Genomic DNA, 26,546 nt, shown 5'->3' on the forward strand with positions numbered 1-26,546 from the left:
TTTAGGGGCCTATTGTCACACCCTGATCTGTTTCACCTGTCTTTGTGATTGTCTCCACCCACCTCCAGGTGTCAGCTGTTTTCCTCATTAGTCCCTGGGTACTTAATTCCTGTGTTCCCTGCTTGTCTGTTGCAGGTTCGTCAAGTCAAGCTGGGTGTTATTCCGTTCGCCTGCTTTTTCCTTCGCTCTGTTTTTGCTAGTCCTCCCGGTTGTGACCCTTGCCTGTCTGGATTCTGAACCCACCTGCATCAGTGGATGCATGGTGGCAAGGCGAGAGGGGGTTTCAGGGAAATCTGCAGATAGACACAAGGCCAGCGAGGACATACCCCTGGAGGACATTGTCTCCATTCTACTTTCTTTTGGTTCTATCTTTCATCCTTTATTTGTACTGTATCGTCACTGTGTGTATATTCACACATTTTTTTCGCTGTCTCTCATCTCTCACAGTTCTTTTTTTCCTTTGCTTTTTAATTTAAATGCAATAAAACTGTAATGGAAATGTCCCTTTTTAGGTAGAATAATGTGCATTAACTTCTTACTGATTGACTTCTTACAGAAAACAGCTATTTGAATCATTGATACCTTAACACTGGTTGTGCTGTTTTTGCACGTGTCTCCAGTACTATATTTCAAGTTGTATGAACAGTAAAAAGGAAAATAAATACATTATTTCCAGCACTGAATCTTGTACTGTACTTGTAAATCGCATTGTACAAAAGCAAACACATGCTATCTGAAGCCTACCCTAATGAATATAAAAGGTATTGGTGATGGTCCACTATCTCTATGACAGGCTTATAAAGCCTTGTTTTTAAGAAGAGCTGGGAAAATCAAACATTCACCTGGGTTATGTGAACTCTCTAGCCTATGCCTACCTATTGAAACATTAGGCCCTCCCTCTCAAGTAGGGGTACCTCATTAGAATGGGCAAGCGTTCTATAAACTCCATGCTATTTCTTCAACCATTGCAAATGTGTCTGACTCGAACAGCCTCCTGTTGACACACTTTCCCTGTTTCCCATAGGACGCTGTCATTGGATTTGTTCTATTATCCAGACAGGAGTGCCATCCCTACTCCCGGTACTTCAGACTTAGGCTTGCTGACTGTCAAGGTTGTCCACCGGCACCGCACTGCCACCGACTCGACCGGACCTGAACTTGATTGTGTGCTCAGGACTCAACGATGGGGAAGGACGCCACAAGAGCAGAGTGGGACAATCCCATGCAATTTGTCCTGGCGTGTGTATCATACGCGGTTGGACTGGGAAATGTGTGGCGATTTCCATACTTGTGTCAAATGCATGGCGGGGGTAAGCAATATTTATTTGTTTAGGTGCAGCGCATAGCCTAATTTAGGGTTTAATCCATAATATATTGTACATTTAGGCCTACAGTTATTTTTTATTAAATATCGAACTGCAATATTTGACACTGTGTAAAATGAATGAATTACAATTAGTGTTTACTAATTAATCGTGGTAATGTAGGCTATATGAATAGCCAGTCAGTGTCCAATTTATTCACCTTTATCCATGCGCAATGGCACACTGATCTTGTGCGATTGTAGAATGGGTTAGTTATTATTTTACCCTGGGTGAAACGTTATCAGTTTATTACTAATTTACAGGGAATCGGAACGATTACTACATTGGTTAGCGTCAGTCACCTTGTTAAACATTTCTAGTGGGTGAAGGCGTTACTGTGCAGTCTTGTTTTCTTCCTCTAAAAGTTAGTGGTGCAGGAAATGTGCAATGTTTTTGAAATGATCTCACGTAGTTGTTAGTTCAATTCATATTTTTCATATTCCTCCCCATAAGTCACTGAGAACAGTTAGTTCACTCAAAAACAGAGGGTATGCATGTACCAAAGCGCATACATAAAGGAGCTTTCAAAAGCGCTCGCATAGAAGTACTTTCCGCTCTAAAGTTTGGATTGATACGGAGCCCATTTTAACCCTTAACGCGCCCAGTTGTTTGTCACAGAATAACAATGGATCAACATTTGCTTTTGCATTTCGCTTTTAATGGTCTCAACTGATTGCAAAGTTTTACAATTAGTAGCCTAACAGTCAACAGGTGTCTATGTTGTGTTGTTCCATTCATAGATTCCTAGAAAATGTTCACATACAAGACTCGTTGATGCTTCGGTTGATTTAAGGCCAATATGTCCAATACATAAATACAGGTGTGGTATGCTAGTATAGTTGTTCTGTATTTATTATTGTAGAGTTTTTTGCCTTAATGTAACTGTCCAGTAACAAAATAAATGTAAAAGTTAATATTCTGTTAACTCATACCCAAATAATATTGTCTCGTCCTATACTCGTATTTGTGTCCAAAGCATAAATTGAATAAAATACACTTCAAAAACCCAAACGTGTATCTCAAACAGACAGTTTAAAAAATGTTGGCTATTTCAAATCAATCAAATCAACAACAGAAAATGTCACATGCTTCGTCAACAACAGGTGTAGTCTAAAGGTGAAATATTTACGGGCCGTTCCCAACAATGCAGAGTAATAAACAAGGAATAAATACACAATGAATAACGATAACTTGGCTATATACACTAGGTACCAGTACCGAGTCGATGTGCAGGGTTACGAGGTAATTACGATAGATACTGTATGTACATATAGGTAGGGGTAAAGTGACTAAGCAACAGGATAGATCATAAACAGTAGCAGCAGCGTATGTGATGAGTCAAAATAGTTAGTAAAAAGAGGGTCAGTGCAGATAGTCTGGGTAGCTATTTGGTTAACTATTTTGTAGTCCTATGGCTTGGGGGTCGAAGCAGGATCCTGTTGGTTCCAGACTTGATGCATTGGTACCGCTTGCCGTGCGGTAGAAGAGAGAACAGTCTGTGACTTGGGTGGCTGGAGTCTTTGACAATTTTGAAGGCGTTCTTCTGACACCACCTGGTATAGATGTCAGGAAGCTCGTCCCCAGTGATATACTGGGCCGTAAGCACTACCCTCTGCAGGGCCTTGCGGTCAAATGCTAAGCAGTTGCCATACCAAATGGTGATTCAGCCAGTCAAGATGCTCTCAACTGTGCAGCTATAGAACCTTTTGAGGATCTGAGGGCCCATGCCAAATCTTTTCAGACTTCTGAGGGGGAAGAGGCATTGTCTGCTGTGTTGAACCATGTTAATTCCTTAGTGATGTGGACACAGAGGAACTTGAAACTTTTGACCCGCTCCACTACAGCCACTTCGATGTGGATGGGGGCATGCTCAGCCCTACATGTCCTGTAGTCCACGATCAGCTCATTTTTGAGGTGGATGTCTTGGCACCATACTGCCAGGTCACTGACCTTCTCTCTATAGGCAGTCTCATCATTATTGGTGATCAGGCCTATCACCGTCGTGTCGTCAGCAAACATAATGAAAGTGTGGTCGTGGGAGTACAGGAGGGGACTAAGCACTCACTCCTGAGGGGCCCCCGTGTTGAGGGTCAGTGTGGCGGATGTGTTGTTTGTTGCCTACCCTCACCACCTGGGGCCGGCCCGTCAGGAATTTCAGAGTCCAGTTTCAGGGGGAGGTGTTCAGTCCCAGGGTCCTGAGCTTATTGATGAGCTTGTTAAGGCTCTATGGTGTTGAACGCTGAGCTGTGGTCAATGAAAAACATTCTCACATAGGTTTTCCTCTTGTCCAGGTGGGAGAGGGCAGTGTGGAGTGGGTCTTGGGTGTCTTGGATGACGGTGTTGATGTGAGCCATGCAAAGCATTTCATGACTACAGATGTGAGTGCTACAGGGCAATAGTCATTTAGACACGTTACATTGGCGTTTTTGGGCACAGGGACTATGGTGCTCTGCTTGAAACATGTAGGTATTACAGACTGGGTCAGAGAGAGGTTGAAAATGTCCGTGAAGTCACCCGCCAGCTGGTCAGTGCATGCTCTGAGTAAGCGTCCTGGTAATCCTTTCTGGCCCTGCGGCTTTTTGAATGTTAGCCTGTTTAAAGGTCACATTGCCTATGGAGAACGAGAAAACAGTGATGCTCTCATGACTGGTTCAGTGTTGCTTGCTTCGAAGTGAGCATAGAAGGCATTTAGCTTGCTGGTAGGCTCGTGTCACTGGCCAGCTCACGGCTGGGTTTCCCTTAGTAATCCTTGATAGTTTGCAAACCCTGCCACATCTGACGAGCATCAGAGCCAACGTAGTAGGATTTGATCTTAGTCCTGTATTGACACTTGGCCTATTTGAAGGCTCAACAGATGTTGTAGCGGGATTTCTTATAAGCATAGTGTCCCGCTTCTTGAAAGCGACAGCTCTAGCCTTTAGCTCAGTGCGGATGTTGCCTGTTAGCCATGGATTTTGGTTGGGATATGTACCTACGGTCACTGTGGGGATGACGTTGTTGAAGCACTTATTAATGAAGCCAGTGACTGATGTGGTAATCTCCTCAATGTTATTGGATGAATCCCGGAACATATTCCAGTCTGTGCTTGCGAAGCAGCCCCTGTAGCTTAGCATCCGCTTCATCGGGCCACTTCTGTATTGAGTGAATCACTGGTACTTCCTGTTTGAGTTTTCGCTTGTAAGCAGGGATACGGAGGATAGAGATGCGGTCAGATTTGCCATAGGGAGGGCAAGGGAGAGTCTTGAATGCATTTCTGTGTGTGAAGTAAAGGTGACCTAGAGTTTTGTTGACTGTAGTTGCACAGGTTACATGATGGTAAAAACGAGTCAAAACTCTAGGTTTCCCTGCATTCAAATCCCCGGCCACGAGAAGTGCCCTGTCCTGATGTGGATTTTCTATACAGCGTGTTGAGTGTGTTTGAGTGCAATCTTAGTGCCATCATCAGTTTGTGGTGTATGATTTCATACTACGGAGGAGGATGAGATGACCAATCAGCGGTCTAGAGGGGCATGAGCTGGCCAATCAGTGATCTACTCGCATTAATATTTTGAATGACCGGTATACACCCACAACATTCTGTTGTTGGGGTATGCCCACACCACAGGAGGTTGGTGGCACCTTAATTGGGGAGGACTGGCTCGTGGTAATGGCTGGAGTGGAATGAGTGGACTGGTATCAAATACCATTCCATTTGCTCTGTTCCAGCCATTATTATGAGCCGTCCTCCCCTCAGCAGCCTCCACTGGCCCACACCATTCCAACACAGAAAAGCTGATTTTTAACACTCATATTGTAAGTAATTGAAGAGTTTCCTTCCAAAATGCTATATAGATTTTTTCAGAAATGTTGGTAAATTAGGTCTTATTGTTTAAAGAACTTATGAAAGATTAGTGTGTTATTTCACCCTCTAATCAGGGCATGGGCTTGTTCATTGACAGACATGTATTTGTTTAAAATCACTTAATGGTTTCATTTCAGAGAAACAAATAATCATGTTTTTTTTTTAAACTTGAGAAATAAGTACTACTGCTGGGTTTTATACAGTTAAATGTGACAAATAACGAAATGTTTATTAAAGAACTGTACAAATTATACATTTGTAAAATCAATATTATAATTTTTTTAATAAAAAATGAATCGCTATAGTAATGTGAGATCTGTATGTAAAATATTTACATTTGACGTTTTAGTCATTTAGCAGATGCTCTTATCTTATCCAGAGTGGCAGTTAGTGCATTAAGACAGGTGAGACAGCCATATATCACTGTCATATATACAGGATACGAACATTCCATTCCAACTAAACAGTGGATACATGGTGTTTTGCAAAAAAAACAAAAACATTTGAATATACATCAAAAATCTATGAATAGAAAATCTGACAACAGTAATATTTTACACACGGATGAAGGTGCCCATAAGCAATAATTTTTTGGTGAAAAAACACAACTATGAAAAATGTGAGGATATAGCCTTTTGGAACTAAAGTTCAATTATAGGTCATATTTAATTGAATTCTGGAAACACTGGACAGTAACATTAAGGCAATGCCCCACCAACTTGACACTGACAGAGATAAGATGACGGAAGAAAAATACACTTGAATTACCTCATGAAATGGTATACCTTTGTTATTCTACCATGTACATTGCTCTACAATGGCATATCCCTATGAGGCTTTGGTTTAGGAGAACCTATTCAATACTAATAATCTACAGCAAGCTTACACCTAATGACAGGACTTCAAGCATACAGTAATCAATATGACATGTAGGACAAACAGTACATCATGAGCGTGGACAAATGACAGGAGGTCCCACAAATCCTATAAAATGTCATGTCCCTCTCATTGTTAACAGATCACAACGTAAAACAGAAAGATGGGACATTAGAGGTTAGGGGTCTTACATTATACACATTGAAGCCCCCCTTAAGTTCTATATTATAGTTACCATTGCGTTGTGCATTATTTATTTTACAGTGTTCAAAAAATGATTTGTCATAGTGTAAATAATCACCTGATACACATCACAATAACTTGATTTTACAATCGTGTATTTCTTGTGCAACAACTTGAGGAATCTGAGATTACGGTACAGGAAAAGCTATTTATTCCAATATATCCAACTATTTCAACTTCCGTCTAATCCTTATCCGATTATACATGCTGTTTCTGTGTGAACACTCATTCACAAGGGTTCATTACAGTCAAGGGAAGGTAGCATGAAGAATCTGAGAGCTAGAAGCATGGAATCTTCCATCTAACTGCTAAATTATGGACAATGACATGCTTTTTAATACCATTATGTTCACCCACTGAATGAATGAATGAATTAATAAAAAATTGAATGGACGGATGGATGAGTAAATGAATGAACGAGTGAATTAATGAATCCCAAAAGGGTTCCAGTGGCTGACCCTGCTCTAAACTCTCTTTGACTTTGTGTTTGTGTCACTGAGCATGTCCCCCTGCTCCCCTGTCCCTCCTCACCCCCTGCCCCCTTCACTCTCTGCCCTACTGCCTGCTTCCTGTAATTACTGTCGACGACTCAGACTAGCAGAATGGAAATCACAGTAGACAGGTCACTTTGCTTTCAGTCCCATGGGTCATGGGGTGACCCAGGCCAGACTGTTTTTTTGTGATTGTCATGAATACTGAGAAAGTCCAGGGGGAACAGAACCCAGTAGAAACATGAATAAAGCTTTGTTTAGATGTTAGACCATTGATCAAAGAATAATGAAGGAAGCACTGCACTGCACTGCACCCTTTCTTTCCATTAATATATAGGGAGAAGAAAAATGCAACAGAATACAAGGACCAAGGCCACATTCATTGTGTAAATGAAATAAGAATTAAGAATTAAGAATGAGAACACATTTTCCGGGTGTCATATGAATCTGAAGCTCAGTGCATCACCTTATAGATCATGTGTGTGTTTTTGTCTCTGCTACTGCAGGTCTTTTGAATGGTCAAATATACTGTATGTGTGTCCTTTTTCTGTCCTCAGGTGGGTTCCTGATCCCATACCTGCTTATGCTGGTCCTGTTGGGGGTACCCCTGTTCTACATGGAGTTAGCCATTGGCCAGAAGATGCGTCTGGGCAGCATTGGAGCATGGAGAGCTATTAACCCCTATCTGGGAGGAGTGGGTGAGTACTGAATATACAGTACCAGTCTATAGTTTGGACACACCTACTCATTCAAAGGTTTTTCTTTATTTTTACTATTTTCTACTGTAACGATGTGCGCTGAGAGTTGGGAAGCAAGTTCAGGGAGTGAGTGTTTTAATAAATAAACGCAACGTAAAACAAGTAACACGAACAACACACAGACATGACACTGGAACAGAATCAATAACGCCTGGGGAAGGAACCAAAGGGAGTGACATACGTATATATGGAAGGTAATAAGGGAGGTGATGGAGTCCAGGTGCGCGTAACGATGGTGACAAGTGTGCGTCATAACGAGCAGCCTGGTGACCTAGAGGCCGGAGAGGGAGCACACTAGTGAACACTATAATAGTGAAGACATCAAAACTATGAAATAACACATATGGAATCATGTAGTAACCAAAAACGTATGAAATAAAATATTGAAAGTAGCCAACCTTTGTCTTGATGACAACTTTGCACACTCTTGGCATTCTCTCAACTATCTTCACCTGGAATGCTTTTCCAACAGTCTTGAAGGAGTTCCCACATATGCTGAGCACTTGTTGGTTGCTTTTCCTTCACCCTGCAGTCCAACTCATCCCAAACCATCTCAATTGGGTTGAGGTCAGGTGATTGTGGAGACCAGGTCATCTGATGCATCACCCTCCTTCTTGGTCAAATAGCCCTTACACAGCCTGGAGGTGTGTTTTGGGTCACTGTCCTGTTGAAAAACAAATGATAGTCCCACTAAGCGCAAACCAGATGGGAAGGCGATGCTGGTTAAGTGTGCCATGAATTCTAAATAAATCACACACAGTGTCACAAGCAAAGCACCCCCACACCTCCTCCTCCATGCTTCACGGTGGGAACCACACATGCGGAGATCATCCGTTCCACAAAGAAATCCACAAATTAACTTTTAACAAGGCACACCTGTTAATTGATTCAAGGTGACTACCTCATTAATCTGGTTGAGAGAATGTCAAGAGTCTACAAATGTGTCATCAAGGCAAAGGGTGGCCACTTTGAAGAATCTCAAAAATGAAATATATTTTGATTTGTTTAACACTTTTAGAGAAAGACCATAGAGAAACAAAGGCTCTCTATGGTCAGGGCGTGACAAAAGTGTAACTGGGGAGTATTCTAGTTTATTATTTCTATGTGGGGTTCTAGTTTATTATTTCTATGTTGGTAATTTGTATGATTCCCAATTAGAGGCAGCTGGTAATCATTGTCTCTAATTGGGGATCATATTTAGGTAGCATTTTCCCACCTGTGTTTGTGGGATATTATTTTGTGTTTTGTGCATGTGCACCACATAGTCACGTTTCGTTGTTAGTTTATTGATTTATTTGTTTTTGCTAAGTTTCACTTTATTAATAAATTATGTGGAACTCAACATCCGCTGTGCCTTGGTCAGTCTCTCCACACGTATGTGACAGAATAACCCACCAACAAAGGACCAAGCAGCGTGAAAAGGAGGTAAGGAAGTTTTGGACTTGGGAGGACATGAGAGGACACAAGACCCTTCCTTGGCGGGAGTCAGCAAGGAGCATGGAAGGACAGCGGGCACCAAGGCCACAGAAACCCCAAGACATTTTTGGGGGGTGGCACATGGAGCTGTCGGCAGAGCCAAGGAGTGAACCAGAGCCAGTCTGGGAGAAGAGGGAGAAACTGGAGGAGAGTGAACGGAGAGAGTCAGAGACCGTCAGTGAGTGGATGGAGATATTGGAGGAGAGAGAACGGAGAGAGTTGTTGAGTTGGTGGAGGATGCACGACATTTGCCCTAAGGAGCGTGTTATCAGTTTAATGCCACCTGAGTCAGCTCTCCGTACTCGTCCTGAGGAGCGTGCTATCAGTCTGGTAAAATCTGTGCCGGCTCCACGCACCAGGTCTCCAGTACGCCTTCACAGCCCAGTACGTCCTGTGCCAGCTCCTCGCACCGCCCTGAAGTGCATGTCACCAGTCCGGTGCCAACTTTGCCGGCTCCAAGCACTAGGCCTCCAGTGCGTATTCCCAGTCCAGAGCTTCTGGCGGCGGTTCACAGTCCAGAGCTTCTGGCGACGGTTTCCAGTCCAGAGCTTCCTGCGACGGTTTCCAGTCCAGAGCTTCCGGCGACAGTTTCCAGTCCAGAGCTTCCTGCAACAGTTTCCAGTCCAGAGCTTCCGGCGACAGTTTCCAGTCCATAGCTTCCGGCGACAGTTTCCAGTCCAGAGCTTCCTGCGACAGTTTCCAGTCCAGAGCTTCCGGCGACAGTTTCCAGTCCAGAGCTTCCGGCAACAGTTTCCAGTCCAGAGCTTCCTGCAACGGTCCACAGTCCGGAACCTCCTACTACGGTCCACAGTCCGGAACCTCCTACGACGGTCCACAGTCCAGAACCTCCAGCGACGGTCTACAGTCCGGAACCTCCTGCGACGTTCCACAGTCAGGAACCTCCTGCGACGGTCCACAGTCCAGATCCTCCTGCGACGGTCTACAGTCCGGAACCTCCTGCGACGTTCCACAGTCCGGAACCTCCTGCGACGTTCCACAGTCAGGAACCTCCTGCGACGGTCCACAGTCCAGAACCTCCAGCGACGGTCTACAGTCCGGAACCTCCTGCGACGTTCCACAGTCAGGAACCTCCTGCGACGGTCCACAGTCCAGATCCTCCTGCGACGGTCTACAGTCCGGAACCTCCTGCGACGGTCCACAGTCCAGATCCTCCTGCGACAGTCTACAGTCCGGAACCTCCTGCGACGGTCCACAGTCCAGATCCTCCTGCGACGGTCTACAGTCCGGAACCTCCTGCGACGGTCCACAGTCCTTTTTTTCTTTTTCATTTTTTTCTTTATTACTTATTATAATATTGTTTGGGACAGTAGACACTGCACATAGAGTGCTACACATGTATGGGTGCACACTGCCATTGAATAAAGTAACATACATTTGCCTTTAATTAATCACATTACACACGTTTAAAAAAAAAAAAATGGTTACATTTAGGCCAGTACTTTTGTGTCAAATTTACAGTATCGGGAAGCTACTCTAAAAATATAGTTTATAGTTTAAGCTACCAATTTCTTCACACTGGAAGAACAATATAGTTTACTTAACTAAAGTTACTTTGAAAAAGTAGTTCACTACATACAAATTAGATCACTTTGGGGTCATATGTTAACAAAATGTGTAATTTAGCTTATTAAACACAAAAACTATGCTTCAAGTGAGAATTAGGCATGTCTGACTGAAAAAGAAAGGAAAGTATTGCCTACATATTGTCTATTCTTTTTGCAAAAAAATGTAGTATGTAGTTTGTGTAGTTAACTACACCTCTACATGGCAACAAAGTAATTAACTAGAGGGTTCTACATGGAACCCAAATGGGTTCTACCTGGAACTAAAAAGGGTTCAACCTGCAACCAAAAAGAGTTCTGCTATGGGGACATCCGAAGAACCCTAAAATGTAAGCTACTGTAAAATGTAATTAAATTAATAGTTGAAAAACATGCAGTGTACTTCTTCCCAACACTGCAAATGTATTTCAACAACCTAATAAAAGTATCCTTATCAAAGATGCAAATTAGATAATATCTGCTTATAGTTTAAATGTATCTGTTCCTCTCTCTGCTGGTTCCAGGTCTGGCCAGTGTTGTGACCTCCATGTACCTATGCCTCTATTACAATGTCATCAATGCATGGAGTTTCTGGTACCTCTTTCATTCATTCCAGGTTAGTTCCAGTCTCACAATGGCAAAATTATCTTTATTTTCAATAGAGCAATTCATAGTATTTGACCTCCATTCAGATGTATGATGCGATCATAAAATGTAGACGATCTTCAATAACTTGTTACAATCTTATTACCAGATGGATCAACAGGCTCACTCAGCTTTGAGGACACACTATTGGTCCTGTGCAGACTGTTTTGTTTGGAATCTTAGAAAATGCAGTTCATTGCTCTAGTGCTATCTGTAACATCCTGTGCCTGACCTGACCTGTGCTGTTTCCTCCCACTCTGCCCCAGTCGGTCCTGCCATGGGCAGAGTGCCCGGTTAACAGCAACCTGACCGGCCCTGTGGAGGAGTGTGAGCGGGCCACGCCCACCCAGTACTTCTTCTACAGAGAGACCCTGGACATCTCCGGGTCCATTGAGGAGAACGGAGGGATTCACATGGGACAGGCACTCTGCCTCCTGCTGGCCTGGATGATTGTCTACCTGTTTATCGTCAAGGGGGTCAAGTCCACCGGGAAGGTGAGAGGTCAGAGATCAGCTCGGTAATGATGGACAGGGTCAAGACAGTTATGGTACCCTTATGTCATGCTAGCTGAGGATCTAGTGGACATAGGTCACTATCGTCTCCTGTGTCATACAGGGAACTGCCAAAATAAAGGAAACACCAACATAAAGTGTCTTAATAGATTATTGGGTCACCACGAGCCAGAACAGCATCAATGCACCTTGACATAGATTCTATAAGTGTCTGGAACTCTGTCGGAGGGATGCAACACCATTCTTCCATGAGAAATTCCATAATTTGGTGTTTTGTTGCTGGTGGTGAAAACGCTCTTGCAGGCACCCCTCCAGAATCTCCCATAAGTGTTAAATTGGGTTGAGATCTGGTGAATAAGATGGCCATGGTATATGGTTTACATCATTTTCATGCTCATCAGACTATTCAGTGTCACCTCATGCCCTGTGAATGGGGGCATTGTCATCCTATGTGGGCATAGCCATGGTGGCCAAAATAATGGCCTGCCCAGCATTTTTGCTTAATTAACTCAACTGCTTTCAGTATACTTTGTATCCCTCATTTAGTCAAATGTTTCCTTTATTTTGGCAGTTACCTGCATTTTTACTGAGCAGAGGAAAACAGTCAGCTGAGAGGTGACCTCGATAACAAAGGAAAGGGTCAAGAAAGTTATTTGTAATGGCGAGACAAGGTACAAACAGTTCAATATTCTATATGGTCAGATAGTTGTCCATCAAGGCCTGGCGAATAAAACAGTCAAAGTTTGTGGCTGCAGTTTGCCAACTCAGAATTATGGAGCAGGGAAAGGAGAAGCAGATCCAACGGATCTTTACTGAACTGAGGAAAACATCTGCTGAGAGAGTGATTTTTGAAAACCTTGGCCTACTTCATTACATAACTATGTAGAGTGGGAGTCTCTGAGGAGACAAGCCAGGGTGAAAGTAAAGGATACCGTGTCAACACAGACAGAGAACTGTTTGCTGTTTGCTGTCTGCTGATCACAGTGGATTCATGGCAGAACTGGTGTTATGGGCGGGCCCTATGGGGTCTAGCACGCCCTGCCGTACCTCCTTGCCCGTCCAAATGAAATATTGAAATATGAATGATTTATTTGACGGAGATGCGCACAGACACAAAGACGCATCAATCTCAGATAAAGCATCCGAGCGAGCGAAACAGCACCCCTCTGTCTCCTTATGTGTAGACCATGTATCTGATGCTCTCTGGACAAAAGGACTATGGCATGCCTTACTTTTTCTGGCCAGACAGCATCAGATACATCTGCTACATTTTTACATTCCATTTTAAAAAACTTGTAATTTAGCAGACACTCTTATCCAGGGTGCTCATTCTTGACTAAATCTGTCCTGAATATGCCCAATGTGTTTCTATAGTCATAATATGCAGACCTAAGCTTGTAGCCTACATTGCTTTGGCTGAACGACTCGCATTGTTAATGTGGAGAAATGAGAATCTCGTCATTAAAGGAAAGTTGGTGGGTGCACAGTGCACTGTTCAGATGCTGGCTTCCCCTAAAGTAAATTGATGTTTTGCCAAAATTACATAATTACATAGTTCTTAATTTAAAAAAATATATATCTGTTGATTGTTTCCAATCACAAGTGCGTAGGCCTATGCCTATTTGGGAAGCCAGCAATTTTGGCAGCGCGCATGGCAATACAGTGCCTTGCAAAAGCATTTTTGAAAAGGTGTTTTTCCTATTTTGTATAATTACAACCTGTAATTTAAATGGATTTTATTTGGATTTCATGTAATGGACATACACAAGATAGTCCAAATTGTGAAGTGAAATGAAAAAGCTTACTTGTTAACAAAATGAAAAATAATAATAAATATCGAAAAGTGGTGCGTGCGTATGTATTCACCCCCTTTGCTATGAATCCCCTAAATAAGATCTGGTGCAACCAATTACCTTCAGAAGTCACATAATTAGTTAAACAAAGTCCACCTGTGTGCAATCTAAGTGTCACATGATTTGTTACATGATCTCAGTATGTATACACCTGTTCTGAAAGGCCCCAGAGTCTGAAACACCACTAAGCAAGGGGCACCACCAAGCAAGCGGCACCATGAAGACCAAGGAGCTCTCCAAACAGGTCAGGGACAAAGTTGTGGAGAAGTACAGATCAGGGTTGGGTTATACAAACATATCAGAAACTTTGAACATCCCTCAGAGCACTGTTAAATCCATTATTAAAAAATTGAAAGAATATGGCACCACAACAAACCTGCCAAGAGAGGGCCGCCCACCAAAACACACGGACCAGGCAAGGAGGGCATTAATCAGAGAGGCAACAACGAGACCAAAGATAACCCTGAAGGAGCTGCAATGCTCCACAGCGGAGATTGGAGTATCTGTCCATAGGATCACTTTAAGCCGTACACTCCACAGAGCTGGGCTTTACGGAAGAGTGGCCAGAAAAAGCCATTGCTTAAAGAAAAAAATAAGTAAACACGTTTGGTGTTCACCAAAAGGCATGTAGAGACTCCCCCAACATATGGAAGAAGGTACTCTGGTCAGATGAGACTAAAATGTAGCTTTTTGGCCATCAAGGAAAACGCTATGTCTGGCGCAAACCCAACACCTCTCATCACCCTGAGAACACCATCCCCAGGGCATGTTTTTCATCAGCAGGGACTGGGAAACTGGTCAGAGTTGAAGGAATGATGGATGGCGCTAAATACAGGGACATTTTTGAGGGAAACTTGTTTGTCTTCCAGAGATTTGAGACTGGGACAGAGGTTCACATTCCAGCAGGACAATGACCCTAATTATTCTGCTAAAGCAACACTCAAGTGGTTTAAGGGGAAACATTTAAATTTTTTGGAATGGCCTAGTCAAAGCCCAGACCTCAATACAATTGAAAATCTGTGGTACGACTTAAAGATTACTGTACACGAGCAGAACCCATCCAACCAGAAGGAGCTGGAGCAGTTTTGCCTTGAAGAATGGGCAAAAATCCCAATGGCTAGATGTGCCAAGCTTATAGAGACATACCCCAAGAGACTTGCAGCTGTAGTTGCTGAACAAGGTGGCTCTACAAAGTATCGACTTTGGGGAGGTGAATAGTTATACATGCTCAAGTTCTGTTTTTTGTCTTATTTCTTGATTGTTTCACCCCAAAATATATTTTGCATCTTCAAGGTGGTAGGCATGTTGTGTAAATAAAATGATGCAAACATAAAAAATGTAAAATAAAAATTCCAGGTTGTAAGGTAACAAAATAGGAAAAATGCCAAGGGGGGTGAATACTTTCGCAGGCCTAGCTGATTATTGAGTTGCATATGTCCGTGAAAAGCATCTAAAATGTGTGAAGATAATGTGTCTTGAGTATAATTTAAAATGTTGAGACAAGAATAAGGGAACGCGTGTGACGAAAATATGTCTGCGTCTCTCTCCAGAATGCATGCACTCAGCTCTCAATAATGTGCTCCAATGTCTTCCAACAATTCTTGCACATTCATTGGTTTATTGTGTGAATTGTTTTCCCTTTGTTTATTTTTGGTCAATTCCCCATTACATACAGTATGTAACATGTAAAGCCTTGTCAAGGTAACGTTAATCCCTTGTCATTTGGTTATGAAAGGGGTTCACCTAGGGGTCATGATAGAGGCTGTACCAAATGTTTGATGTATTATGATAATTGATTATGCTTGTGTTGTATTAAGAGAAGGGGAGGGGTTATAAGACCCCTCCCTCCTTACATTTATAGGGTCCTAGACTACAGATTAACAATATATATATATACATTATGAGGTTTAATATTGTTCCACAGTACTTTTCTAGTCTCTCTGCCTCTTATGAAGAAACTGTCTGAGAAATGTGTGACTGTGAAGACAGAACTCTGCAGGGGAGTGTAAGAGATAAGAGATTAGTTAGACATTCCACTATAAATCAACTTGGACATTTACTGCTAAGCTTTTAGATAGCTATATAAACAAGAGTTTTAGTGTTGAGTAGGCATGGTTTTGGTCTCAGGAGTAGAAGATAATGACGTAGGCAGTGACATCACTAGGGCTGGATTTCAGGTTTAATAAAATAACTTGGGACCTTTTATATTTTGCAGAACTTACTCAGAAACATGCGTGCTATGTTCCTGGTGTCAACTTCTGTCTGCAATTACATTAATAAAGGTTTTTGAATGATTTAATTAAAGATATTGTCATAATGCTATTTTCACCAATGAGCCAATGATTGACAAGTAACAAGGAAACAAACCCCTTACAGTAACAGACATTTCTGTTAATTCATGTATTACAGTAATTTACTGCTCTCATTCTTGGAGTGGAAACGTTGTTTGCAGAGTTCACAACCTGCTATACTTGTGAGAAACACGTTTTGGTTTATTTAGGAGTTTTGCTAATTTTTTCTATGTATTTTGTTTGGAGTGCTCCATGTGAGAAATGAGCATGTGTATGGTTTCTCTGTCATAACATGGAGGGAGCGCACACATCTGAGCACGCCAACCTGCTGAGTTGATACAATGTTCCACTTCACTAGCGATAGCTCAAATCAAGACAGATAGAAAGGGAGGCAGACAGGCAGAGAGATTAATCCGATTGAAAAAAACAGAATTTATATCAGGATATTTTCTACTGTTTTAATTTGTGTTAAGCCTTACTAAGTTGACGATGAAAGTGATAGGCCTACTGCTGCATTGGCCTATAGGCTATCTCTGAGTTCCATGTGCTAATTTCTTTAGCCGCCAATGGATCACAGTGTATCAATGTGTCCATGTGTCCAAGGCTGGTGCTCTTGCATTAGTTGAGATTTTTATCATTTTAATTCAGATTTTTCTGATTAACCATGTGATAGTAATTTTGAGAAACAAAAACATTATTATTTTTTTATAATTATTTTATTTATCTCACCTTTATTTAACCAGGTAGGCAAGTTGATAACAAGTTCTCATTTACAACTGCGACCTGGCCTAGATAAAGCAAAGCAGTGCGGCAAAAACAACGACAGAGTTAAACATGGAATAAACAAACGTACAGTCAATAACACAATAGAAAAAATCTATATACAGTGTGTGCAAATGAGGAAAGATTAGGGGGGTACGGCAATGAATAGGCCATAGTGGCGAAGTAATTGTCATGACTTCCGCCGAAGTCGGTCCCTCTCCTTGTTCGTGCGGTGTTCGGCGGTCGACGTCACCGACCTTCTAGCCATCGCTGATCCATTTTTCATTTTCCATTGGTTTTGTCTTGTCTTCCATCACACCTGGTTCCAATCCCATCAATTACATGTTGTGTATTTAACACTCTGTTCCCCCTCATGTCCTTTTCGGTGATTGTTTATTGTAAGTGTATGTGTATGTCTGTACTGGTGTGCGTCGGGTTATGTTACCCATTGATTTTTATTATTTTTTTGTAAATAAACTGCGCCATTGGAAACAGTTATTTCTCTCCTGCGTCTGACTTCTCTGCCACCAGTTCACACCCTTACAGTAATTACAATTTAATAATTAAACACTGGAGTGATAGATGTGCAGAAGATGAATGTGCAAGTAGAGATATTGGGGTGCAAGGGAGCAAAAAAGAAATAAATAACAATATGGGGATGAGGTAGTTGGATGGGCTATTTACAGATGGGCTATGTACAGGTGCAATGCTATGTGAGCTGATCTGACAGCTGATGCTTAAAGTTAGTGAGGGAGATATGAGTCTCCAGATTCAGTGATTTTTGCAATTCGTTCCAGTCATTGGCAGCGAGAACTGGAAGGAAAGGCGGCCAAAGTAGGAATTGGCTCTGGAGGTGACCAGTGAAATATTCCTACTGGAGCACGTGCTACGGGTGGGTGCTGTTATGGTGACCAGTGAGCTGAGATAAGGTGGGGCTTTACCTAGCAAAGACTTATAGATGACCTGGAGCCAGGGGGTTTGGCCACAAATATGAAGCGAGGGCAAGCCAACGAAAGCTTACAGTGGTGGGTATATGGGACTTTGGTGACAAAATGGATGGCACTGTGATAGACTGCATCCAATTTGCTGAGTAGAGTGTGGAAGGCTATTTTGTAAATGACATCGCCAAAGTCAAGGATCGGTAGGATAGTCAGTTTTACAAGGGTATGTTTGGCAGCATGAGTGAATGATGCTTTTTTGCTAAATAGGAAGCCGATTCTAGATTTATTTTTGGATTGGAGATGCTTAATGTGAGTCTGGAAGGAGATTTAAATGAAACTGTTCTATGAAGAATAGCTGGCACGCAGATAGGTAGAAATCGTGATAAATTGTAAGCTTCCCCAAACTTGAAACTCACAAGCTGCCTATGATGTTTATTATAACGTGCAAGTGCATGCACACAGGAGGTCCCTTTAAAACTGATTCGTTCTGAATCGTTCTGATTCGTTCTGGCAAGGGGCTTTTGATTTTTATATGATCTCTCATCTAAAATTACCTAAAAGAGGTTCATCAAAATAAATCACATCACATTTTAATCATCACATGCTTCGTAAGCAACATGTGTAGGTTAACAGTGAAATGGTTTCATACGGCCCTTCCCAACAATACAGAGATAAATAATAGAAAAGTAATAAGATCGTTATCAATTGATGGAAAGACATACACAAACAAGTTCACTTCCACCTACAACTTCACAGTAAATTCAGTGAGCAATGTTATAAAACCGTAGGACAAGTGGTCCAAATCTGTGTTAGAAAACAGGCAATCAGTGCAGCATAGTTGAACTTTGACCCTGAATCCCCCTGCTGTTTCTCCCCTCCCTAGGTGGTGTACTTCACAGCCACATTCCCCTACCTGGTCCTCATCATCTACCTCATCCGTGGGGTCACCCTTCACGGAGCCATCAACGGTGTAAAGTACATGTTCACGCCCAAGGTACGAATGATTAGATGAATGAAAGAACAGTATTGATCAAATACAATACAATTTGATTGTTCACATACACATGGTTAGCAGATGTTATTGCAAGTGTAGTGAAATGCTTGTGCTTCTAGTTCCGACAGTGCAGCAATATCTAACAAGTAATTTAACAATTCTACAACAACTACCTAATACACACACATCTAAGTAAAAGGCTGGAATAAGAATATGTACATACATATACATTTATTGATGAGCAAAGACAGAGCGGCATAGATGAGATGCAATAGATCTACGTTTTCACAGCCAAGGTATGGTAGCTCATGTACATTGTTCTGTTATGTTTAATCCTGCTTTACATACAGTGGCAAGAAAAATTACGTAAACCCTTTGGAATTATCTGGATTTAGTCATAAATTGGTCATACAATTAGATCTGATCTTCGTCTAAGTCACAACAACAGACAAACACAGTGTGCTTAAACTAACAACACACAAAGTATTGTATTTTTCTTGTCTATATTGAACACATAATTTAGACATTCAAAGTGTAGGTTGGGGAAAGTATGTGATCCCCTAGGCTAATGACTTCTCCAAAAGCTAATTGGAGTCAGGAGTCAGCTAACCTTGAGTACAATCATTGAGACGAGATTGGAGATGTTGGTTAGAGCTGACCTGCCCTATAAAAAACAATCACAACATTTGAGTTTGCTATTCACAAGAAGCATCTAGTTTAGTTTAGTTTATTAATTCGACCATTTAAAAAAACAAACACACATAAAACCTAAAAACCATACATGCACATGAATAAAATCATTGAGGATAACACAGAATAAAGTCTGGGACTTATTTCCATTGTTGTCCTCTTGAAACAATACTTATTTTCCACCATAATTTGCAAATAAATTCATTAAAAATCCTACAATGTGATCTTCTGGATTTTTTTTCTCATTTTGTCTGTCATAGTTGAAGTGTACCTATGATGAAAATTACAGGCCTCTCTCATCTTTTTAAGTGGGAGAACTTGCACAATTGGTGGCTGACTAATTACTTTTTTGCCACACTGTATCTCATCATTCCAGTTACATTATAGGGGTTATTCATATGGGCACAGAGAACATCAAACATATTTGCCTGAATGAACCATGCCTCGAACAAAAGAGATCTCAGAAGACCCAAGATTAAGAATTGTTGATTTGCATAAAGCTGGAAAGGGTTACAGAACTATCTCTAAAAGCCTTGGTGTTCATCAGTGCACGGTAAGACACATTGTCTATAAATGGAGAAAGTTCAGCACTGTTGCTACTCTCCCTAGGAGTGGCCGTCCTGCAAAGATGACTGCAAGAGCACAGCGCAGAATGCTCAGTGAGGTTAAGAAGAATCCTAGAGTGTCAGCTAAAGACTAGCAGAAATCTCTGGAACATGCTAGCATCTCTGTTAACAAGTCTATGATATGTAACACACTAAACAAGAATGGTGTTCATGGCAGGAAACCACGGAAGAAGCCACTCTGAAGTTCGCGAAAGAGCATCTGGATGTTTCACAGCGCTACTGGCAAAATATTCTGTGGACCGATGAAACTACAGTTGAGTTGTTTGGAAGAAACACACAACACTATGTGTGGAGAACAAAAATTCACGCTACACCAACATCAAAACCTCATCCCAACTGCAAAGTATGGTGAAGGGAACATCGTGGTTGAAAGCTGCTTTGCAGCCTCAGAGCCTGGACAGCTTGCTATCATCGACGGAAAAATAAATTCCCAAGTTTATCAACACATTTTGCAGGAGAATGTAAGGCTATCTGTCCGCCAATTGAAGCTCAACAGAAGTTGGGTGATGCAACAGAACAACGACCCAAAACACAGAAGTAAATCAACAACAGAATGGCTTCAACAGAAGAAAATGCGCCTTCTGGAGTGACCCAGTCAGAGACCTGACCTCAACCCATTTGAGATGCCGTGGCATAACCTCAAGAAAGCAGTTCACACCAGACATCCCAAGAATATTGCTGAACTGAAACAGTTTTGTAACGAGGAATGGTCAAAAATTCCTCCTGACCGTTGTGCAGGTCTGATCCGCAACTACAGAAAATGTTTGGTTGAGGTTATTGCTGCCAAAGGAGGGTTAACCAGTTATTAAATCCAAGGGTTCACATACTTTTCCCAACCTGCTCTGTGAATGTTTACACAGTGTGTTCAATAAAGACATGAAAACATATACAGTAATTGTTTGTGTGTTATTAGTTTAAGCAGACTGTGTTTGTCTATTGTTGTGACTTAGATGAAGATCAGATCAAATTTTATGACCAATTTATGCAGAAGTCCAGGTAATTCCAAAGGGTTCACATACTTTTTCTTGCCACTGTATGTGTGTGTGCTACTAATATGCTTTACTAATATGTGTGTGTGTGTGTGTGTGTGTGTGTGTGTGTGTGTGTGTGTGTGTGTGTGTGTTTGCTGTCTTAGATGGAACAGCTGGCTAACCCCACTACATGGATCAATGCGGCCACTCAGATCTTCTTCTCTCTGGGCCTGGGCTTTGGATCCCTCATCGCCTTTGCCAGCTACAACCAGTACAACAACAACTTTGAGAAGCAGGCCATCGTCGTGTCCACGGTCAACAGTAGCACCTCCATCTTCGCCAGTATCGTCACCTTCTCCATCTATGGCTTTAAGGCCACCTTCAACTACGAGAGCTGCCTGGAGAGGTGAGGCCCTGGGTGGGGTCGCGGTCTGGTTGGTTGTCTCATTGACTTTGTATTGAACTTTCAACTCAGAGAAGTAGGTAACACCAGTCAGCAGCACTAAGCCACTGCAAACGTAAACAATTTTAGGTCAAACATATACAATTAATTTAACGTCTGTAGACTGTAGCAGTTTCTGCAGACGTACAAATGGAAGAAATGGCAGGTGCTTGGACTTGGGAAGGCATTGAAATCTAGATCAGCAATGAGAGGAATTGTATAAGGGGCTAGATATACTGTATGATTCAGATCAGAAATGCCCTTCCCAGTGGCGTAGCATGCAGCGACTGGAAAGGGCTGGGGGGTCCCAAACCAAAAATGTATAAACGTCATAAACCATGGCAAAACGTTTAGAATTACAGGAAATTAGCTATAAAACTGCTAAATCTTCTCTCAATCTCATGGCAAAATGTGTAGAATTTCAGGAAGTTACCTGGCCCCCTCCCCTCCCCCACCTAAAAAAAAAGGTTTCAGAGAAACTGCGCTACACCACTTGTCCTTTCATGACACTGACATTTCTCTTCTTCTCCCAGGGTGCGACTGCTGCTCCTGAACACCTTTGATCTGGCAGAGGACACCATCAGTCTGGAGAATGTCAACCACTGGATCGCTGAGCTGAACAGGACACACACGGAACAGTTTGCCAGTCTGGGAGGTAGGCTGGAGACCTGTGACCTAGAGGCTGAACTAGACACGGTAGGTCATGATGAGACACAACTCAAATGAACTAATAGGAAAACTTGTGCAAAATACTGATAAGACAACTTCATTTGCTACTTCTCTTAGGGCTTGATTCAATCTGAATCGCAGAAGTTCTGCAATATAGCGAGATTGAAATTGAAATGCAGTGTTCCCGCGTTAACGGAGACTGCATTCAGGGTAAATGCTGCATAAGTCGTCTCAATCTGATCTTACCTTAACATTTTTGCGCTATAGCTCAGAATTTCCGCAATATGGATTGAATCGAGCCCTTAATCTAACAACATACAGTACCTCTGGTTTCCTGACAATATGTTATCATGTAGCAACAAAATAAATGGATTTTACTGTGAGGCAATAAAAACTTCACTCACCATTCTATAAATATTTCATATTTAATCATAGTTCAATGTCACCTATACAACTTTATTTGACTCTGTGGTGGTGGTAGTGAGATGTGGCAAATATCATGGGCTGTTGCAGTTACAATTAACGCTAATATTTTATTTTCAATACTCTTCTGTATTTTCCATTTTGTCTTTAATAAACCATCCCACTTAAGTTTCCAATGGAGGAAAGCAAAACATGTAAAACTGACTTCAGAAACTTTTGCACTATGCAGGACTGAATATCCACTAAACTCTCTCTCTCTCCATCTCTCTCCCTCCTCCCAGGCTGTTGAGGGTACAGGCCTGGCCTTCATAGTGTACAGTGAGGCCATTAAGAACATGCCCGTGTCTCAGCTGTGGTCGGTGCTCTACTTCATCATGCTGCTGCTGCTGGGCATGGGCAGTATGCTGGGCAACGTCATCGCCGTCATCACCCCCCTCAGTGACTTGAAGTTCATCAGCCGCTACATGAGCACCAAAACACTCAATGGTGAGAGAGAAGAGGTGATGAGGGGAAGGGGGAAGAGGGGTTTAGGGTTGAGCTAAGGTGTGGTCGTGAAGCTAGGTTTATGGTTGTGGTTGAGGGTAAGAATTGAGCTAAGGTGTGAACATGAAACAAGGGTTAGGGTGGACCCGGGCGTGTCTTGTCCTTAGGTTGGTGTGTCTGTTCTGCCTGCTGCTTGAGTTAGGTGTGTGTGTGTGTGTGCGTTTGTGTGTGTGTGTGTGTGTGTGTGTTTGTGTGTGTGTGTGTGTGTGTGTGTGTGTGTGTGTGTGTGTGTGTGTGTGTGTGTGTGTGTGTGTGTGTGTGTGTGTGTGTGTGTGTGTGTGTGTGTGTGTGTGTGTGTGTGTGTGTGTGTGTGTGTGTGAGAGAGACTAACAGGTGTGTTGTCCCATCCTAAATTTTACATTTTAGTCATTTAGCAGATGCTCTTATCCAGAGTGACTTACAGTTACTGCATTCATCTTAAAATAGCTAGATGAGATAACTACATAACACCATTGTAGTAAGTACGTTTTTCTCATGTCTTATTTATTATCTTATTTAAGATACTATTTGATGAGATAGGTTTTCAGAAGATGGGCAGGGACTCTGCTGTCCTAACTTCGGGGGAAGCTGGCTCAACCATTGGGTTGCCAGGACAGAGATAAGCTTGGAGTGGGCCAATACTCTAGGTTTGGTGTGTGTGTGTGACTAACATGTGTGTTGTCATAACCTGTAGGTCTGGTGTGTGTCTGACTAACAGGTGTGTTGTCATATCCTGTAGGTCTGGTGTGTCTATTCTGCCTGCTGCTTGGCCTGGGCTTCACCACCCGTTCTGGGAACTACTGGTTCACCATGTTCAACGACTATGGAGCCACCTTCTCTCTGCTCTTCATCGTCCTCATTGAAGTTATCACCGTCTGCTACATATATGGCATCAAAAGGTGTGTGTGTGTGTGTGTGTGTGTGTGTGTGTGTGTGTGTGTGTGTGTGTGTGTGTGTGTGTGTGTGTGTGTGTGTGTGTGCGCGTGTGTGTGTACAATATTGATAATGAAGAATGACTCATTTCAGAAGCTTTCTAAGCATCATCACCTTTGCTGTTCGAAATCAGAAAAACTAACACATCTTGTCATACAGTACCTTTTCTCCAAGAAACAATAGTTGAGCTGACATTATTTGAAACAGTTTCTACTGGAGAATGTGTAGCCCTACTGCAGTTGTGTTAGCAGCCAGTAGAGTTAAGTCTTTAAAGTACCTCATAAAAGCTGTATTGTGTCCAGTAATGCCAAACAACACTTGGCATAATCATCCACAAATACCTCACATTCCTTTCACTCTTCTCTCAGGATTTTGACTGAACTGCACTGTAGTTTTTTAAGTTGGGCTTGTACTGTTTATTAATAGCAAAATGGCTTAAGAAGCATATAAGCAATTTCCTTTGAATGTTGAATGAATGTTTAAACTAAAATACCATGGTTGTCTTTTGCCCGTACAGAATATATGATAGTATTTTAGGAAGGGAACGGAGATACCTAGTCAGTTGCACAGCTGAATGTATTCAGCCAAAATGTGTCTTCTGCATTCAACCCAACCCCTCTGAATCAGAGCGGTGCGGGGTGCTGCCTTAATCGACAGGGTCCTCATGTCAATGCTCCTGCAACCTTTCTCTCTCCAGGTTTGAGAAGGATGTAGAAGACATGTTAGGTCATCGTCTTAACTGCTACTGGAAGATCATGTTGGCAGGAGTCAGTCCCATCCTCCTCATTGCCCTATTCATCTTCTACATCGTCAACTACATCCAGGGAGGAACGCCCACATACCAGGCCTGGAACAAAGAACTGGTAAGGCCTCTCTTTTTGTCTCCAATATCGTATCAATAACCCTGTCATTACACTAACAAGCACTCGGACCAAAAAATGGGTAAGATAAGATTGTACTTTATGAATCCCCAACGGGAGACTTGATTGTACCAGTCATACATGAATGAAAGAAAAGCACTGGAACAGAATATGCTGCACCCAAATACAATGTTGATCTCTGCCTGTCCTGTTGTCTTCCCTTTCCTCCAGGGGAAGTCTGTGGTGACGGAGTATCCTCCCTACGCCCAAGCCTTCATCGGCCTCCTCCTAGCCTCCTCTGTCTGCTGTATCCCTTTGACGGCCCTCTACACCTACTGTAAGAAGAGGAACCTGGCCAGTGGGAAGAGAGAGCGCACTGTCAGCACTGTGTCATTGTAAAGACCGACGTATTGGTTGACAGACAGAGTGACACAAGGCAGAGCTGCTACATTACGGCTCTGAGACTGACTGGACCCTCTAGTTATAGGATCGACTGATCGACAGCCCACCGTCCGTATCATGGCTGTCTTAACAGAACAGTACCTCACTCTCCTCGTGCAGTGGTTCATGCCACACCACAAACCAAAGGCCCTCTTTCTCCGCCCGGGGCAGGCTGGCTCTGCCGCTGTGCTGCTGGTGGACAGACCGCCAGATCTGTACCAAGCATTAGCCCTAGTTGTCCTTTGGCATCTAACACTTACTGGGTGATAATAATGAACTTTTGTATTTTGTAGTTGTGGTTCTGAGCAGGGCTTAGAACTACATCCAAAATATTTCAGAAGTGAAAAACGAACAAATAATCTTGTGAATGGTTTATTGCATTGTTTAAAGGCCCAGTGCAGTAAAAAAAAATAATGATTTCCTGTGTTTTGTACATATTTCCAGGCTATGAGGTTGGAATAATAAAGTGAAATTGGGAACATTATTATAATCCCCTTTTAGTGTAAGAGCTGTTTGGTGGGATGGAGCGTGGTAAATTAGTTAATAGACCAATAAGAAAGAGATCCAAACCTCTGCATATAACAGCTAGTTTTCCATTTTCCCTTCCCCACTCAGACCTCTACAAGACAGTCCTAGCAACATTTTTGCTTGAGAAATAGCTCTTTGCTAAGAAGGTATTTTGGTTTCTTTTTGACCATTCTAAATGAAAACAATCACAGTAAGGTACTTATTAATTGTAACCCATCAATTATTTGATATTGAGATAAAAACGGCTGCATTGGATCTTTAATGTTTAGCTTTCAGTAGCAGATTCTTTGAGAAACAGTGTGTCAACCCTCTTTATTTAAAGCGCCACAAAATGTTTAAGATATTTTTTCCCTTAAATGTCATTATGGTGAAGTATGTTGTATCCCATTGGTTTACTGTAGATATTCTGTAGATTACTCAATGAGTTGTGAGATATGTTGAGTGCCTGGATGTACAAGGCAGACCTTCGTCTGACTCGGTTATGACTGAATACAGTCTGACTGGTGTCAAATGACCAAAAACAACTTATAGCAATAGCTGTATGTGATTTAGTGTTTGCAAACATACTGATAATTTCACATATAACGAACAAATCTCTATGAACAGGACCAAGACCATATCTATACCTATGGGCTTTGCTGTCAATTCACCATCAGTGACTTCTTACCAGGATCATACTCAATCGGGTGCAATGTAACAGAATGTTCAGATAGATAAATATTCTGTAGAACAGACACTATTCTCTGTCATATAGAATAGTTAGCTCATGTTAGCTCTATAGGAAGCATTTCTTTCTGCAACATTCCAGAGCGTTTCACCTCCTGAACGTGTG

The 26,546-nt window shown here is 42.1% G+C and overlaps 1 protein-coding gene across 1 annotated transcript; it reads left to right on the plus strand.

Annotated features, from left to right (window-relative positions):
- On the plus strand, positions 1-25,916 carry LOC110511872 (sodium- and chloride-dependent transporter XTRP3). The gene is made up of 11 exons (XM_036970582.1): positions 1-1,310; positions 7,373-7,513; positions 11,136-11,227; positions 11,523-11,750; positions 18,499-18,609; positions 21,061-21,302; positions 21,872-22,034; positions 22,712-22,916; positions 23,692-23,851; positions 24,583-24,748; positions 24,977-25,916. Exons 1-11 carry the CDS (start codon positions 1,184-1,186, stop codon positions 25,142-25,144), a joined length of 1,803 nt encoding a protein of 600 aa, XP_036826477.1. The 5' UTR covers positions 1-1,183; the 3' UTR covers positions 25,145-25,916.
- The last annotated feature ends 630 nt before the right edge of the window (positions 25,917-26,546 follow it).

The sequence above is a fragment of the Oncorhynchus mykiss genome, chromosome 3 (genome assembly GCF_013265735.2).
Source record: "Oncorhynchus mykiss isolate Arlee chromosome 3, USDA_OmykA_1.1, whole genome shotgun sequence".
In the NCBI taxonomy this organism is placed as follows: domain Eukaryota; kingdom Metazoa; phylum Chordata; class Actinopteri; order Salmoniformes; family Salmonidae; genus Oncorhynchus; species Oncorhynchus mykiss.

Excerpts from the sequence above, each read along its gene's own strand:
- LOC110511872 (XM_036970582.1), top strand. The coding sequence starts at position 1,184 with ATGGGGAAGGACGCCACAAGAGCAGAGTGGGACAATCCCATGCAATTT. Across the intron at positions 1,311-7,372 it reads GTGTCAAATGCATGGCGGGG|GTGGGTTCCTGATCCCATAC; the intron begins GTAAGCAATATT and ends TTCTGTCCTCAG. Across the intron at positions 7,514-11,135 it reads CCCCTATCTGGGAGGAGTGG|GTCTGGCCAGTGTTGTGACC; the intron begins GTGAGTACTGAA and ends TGCTGGTTCCAG.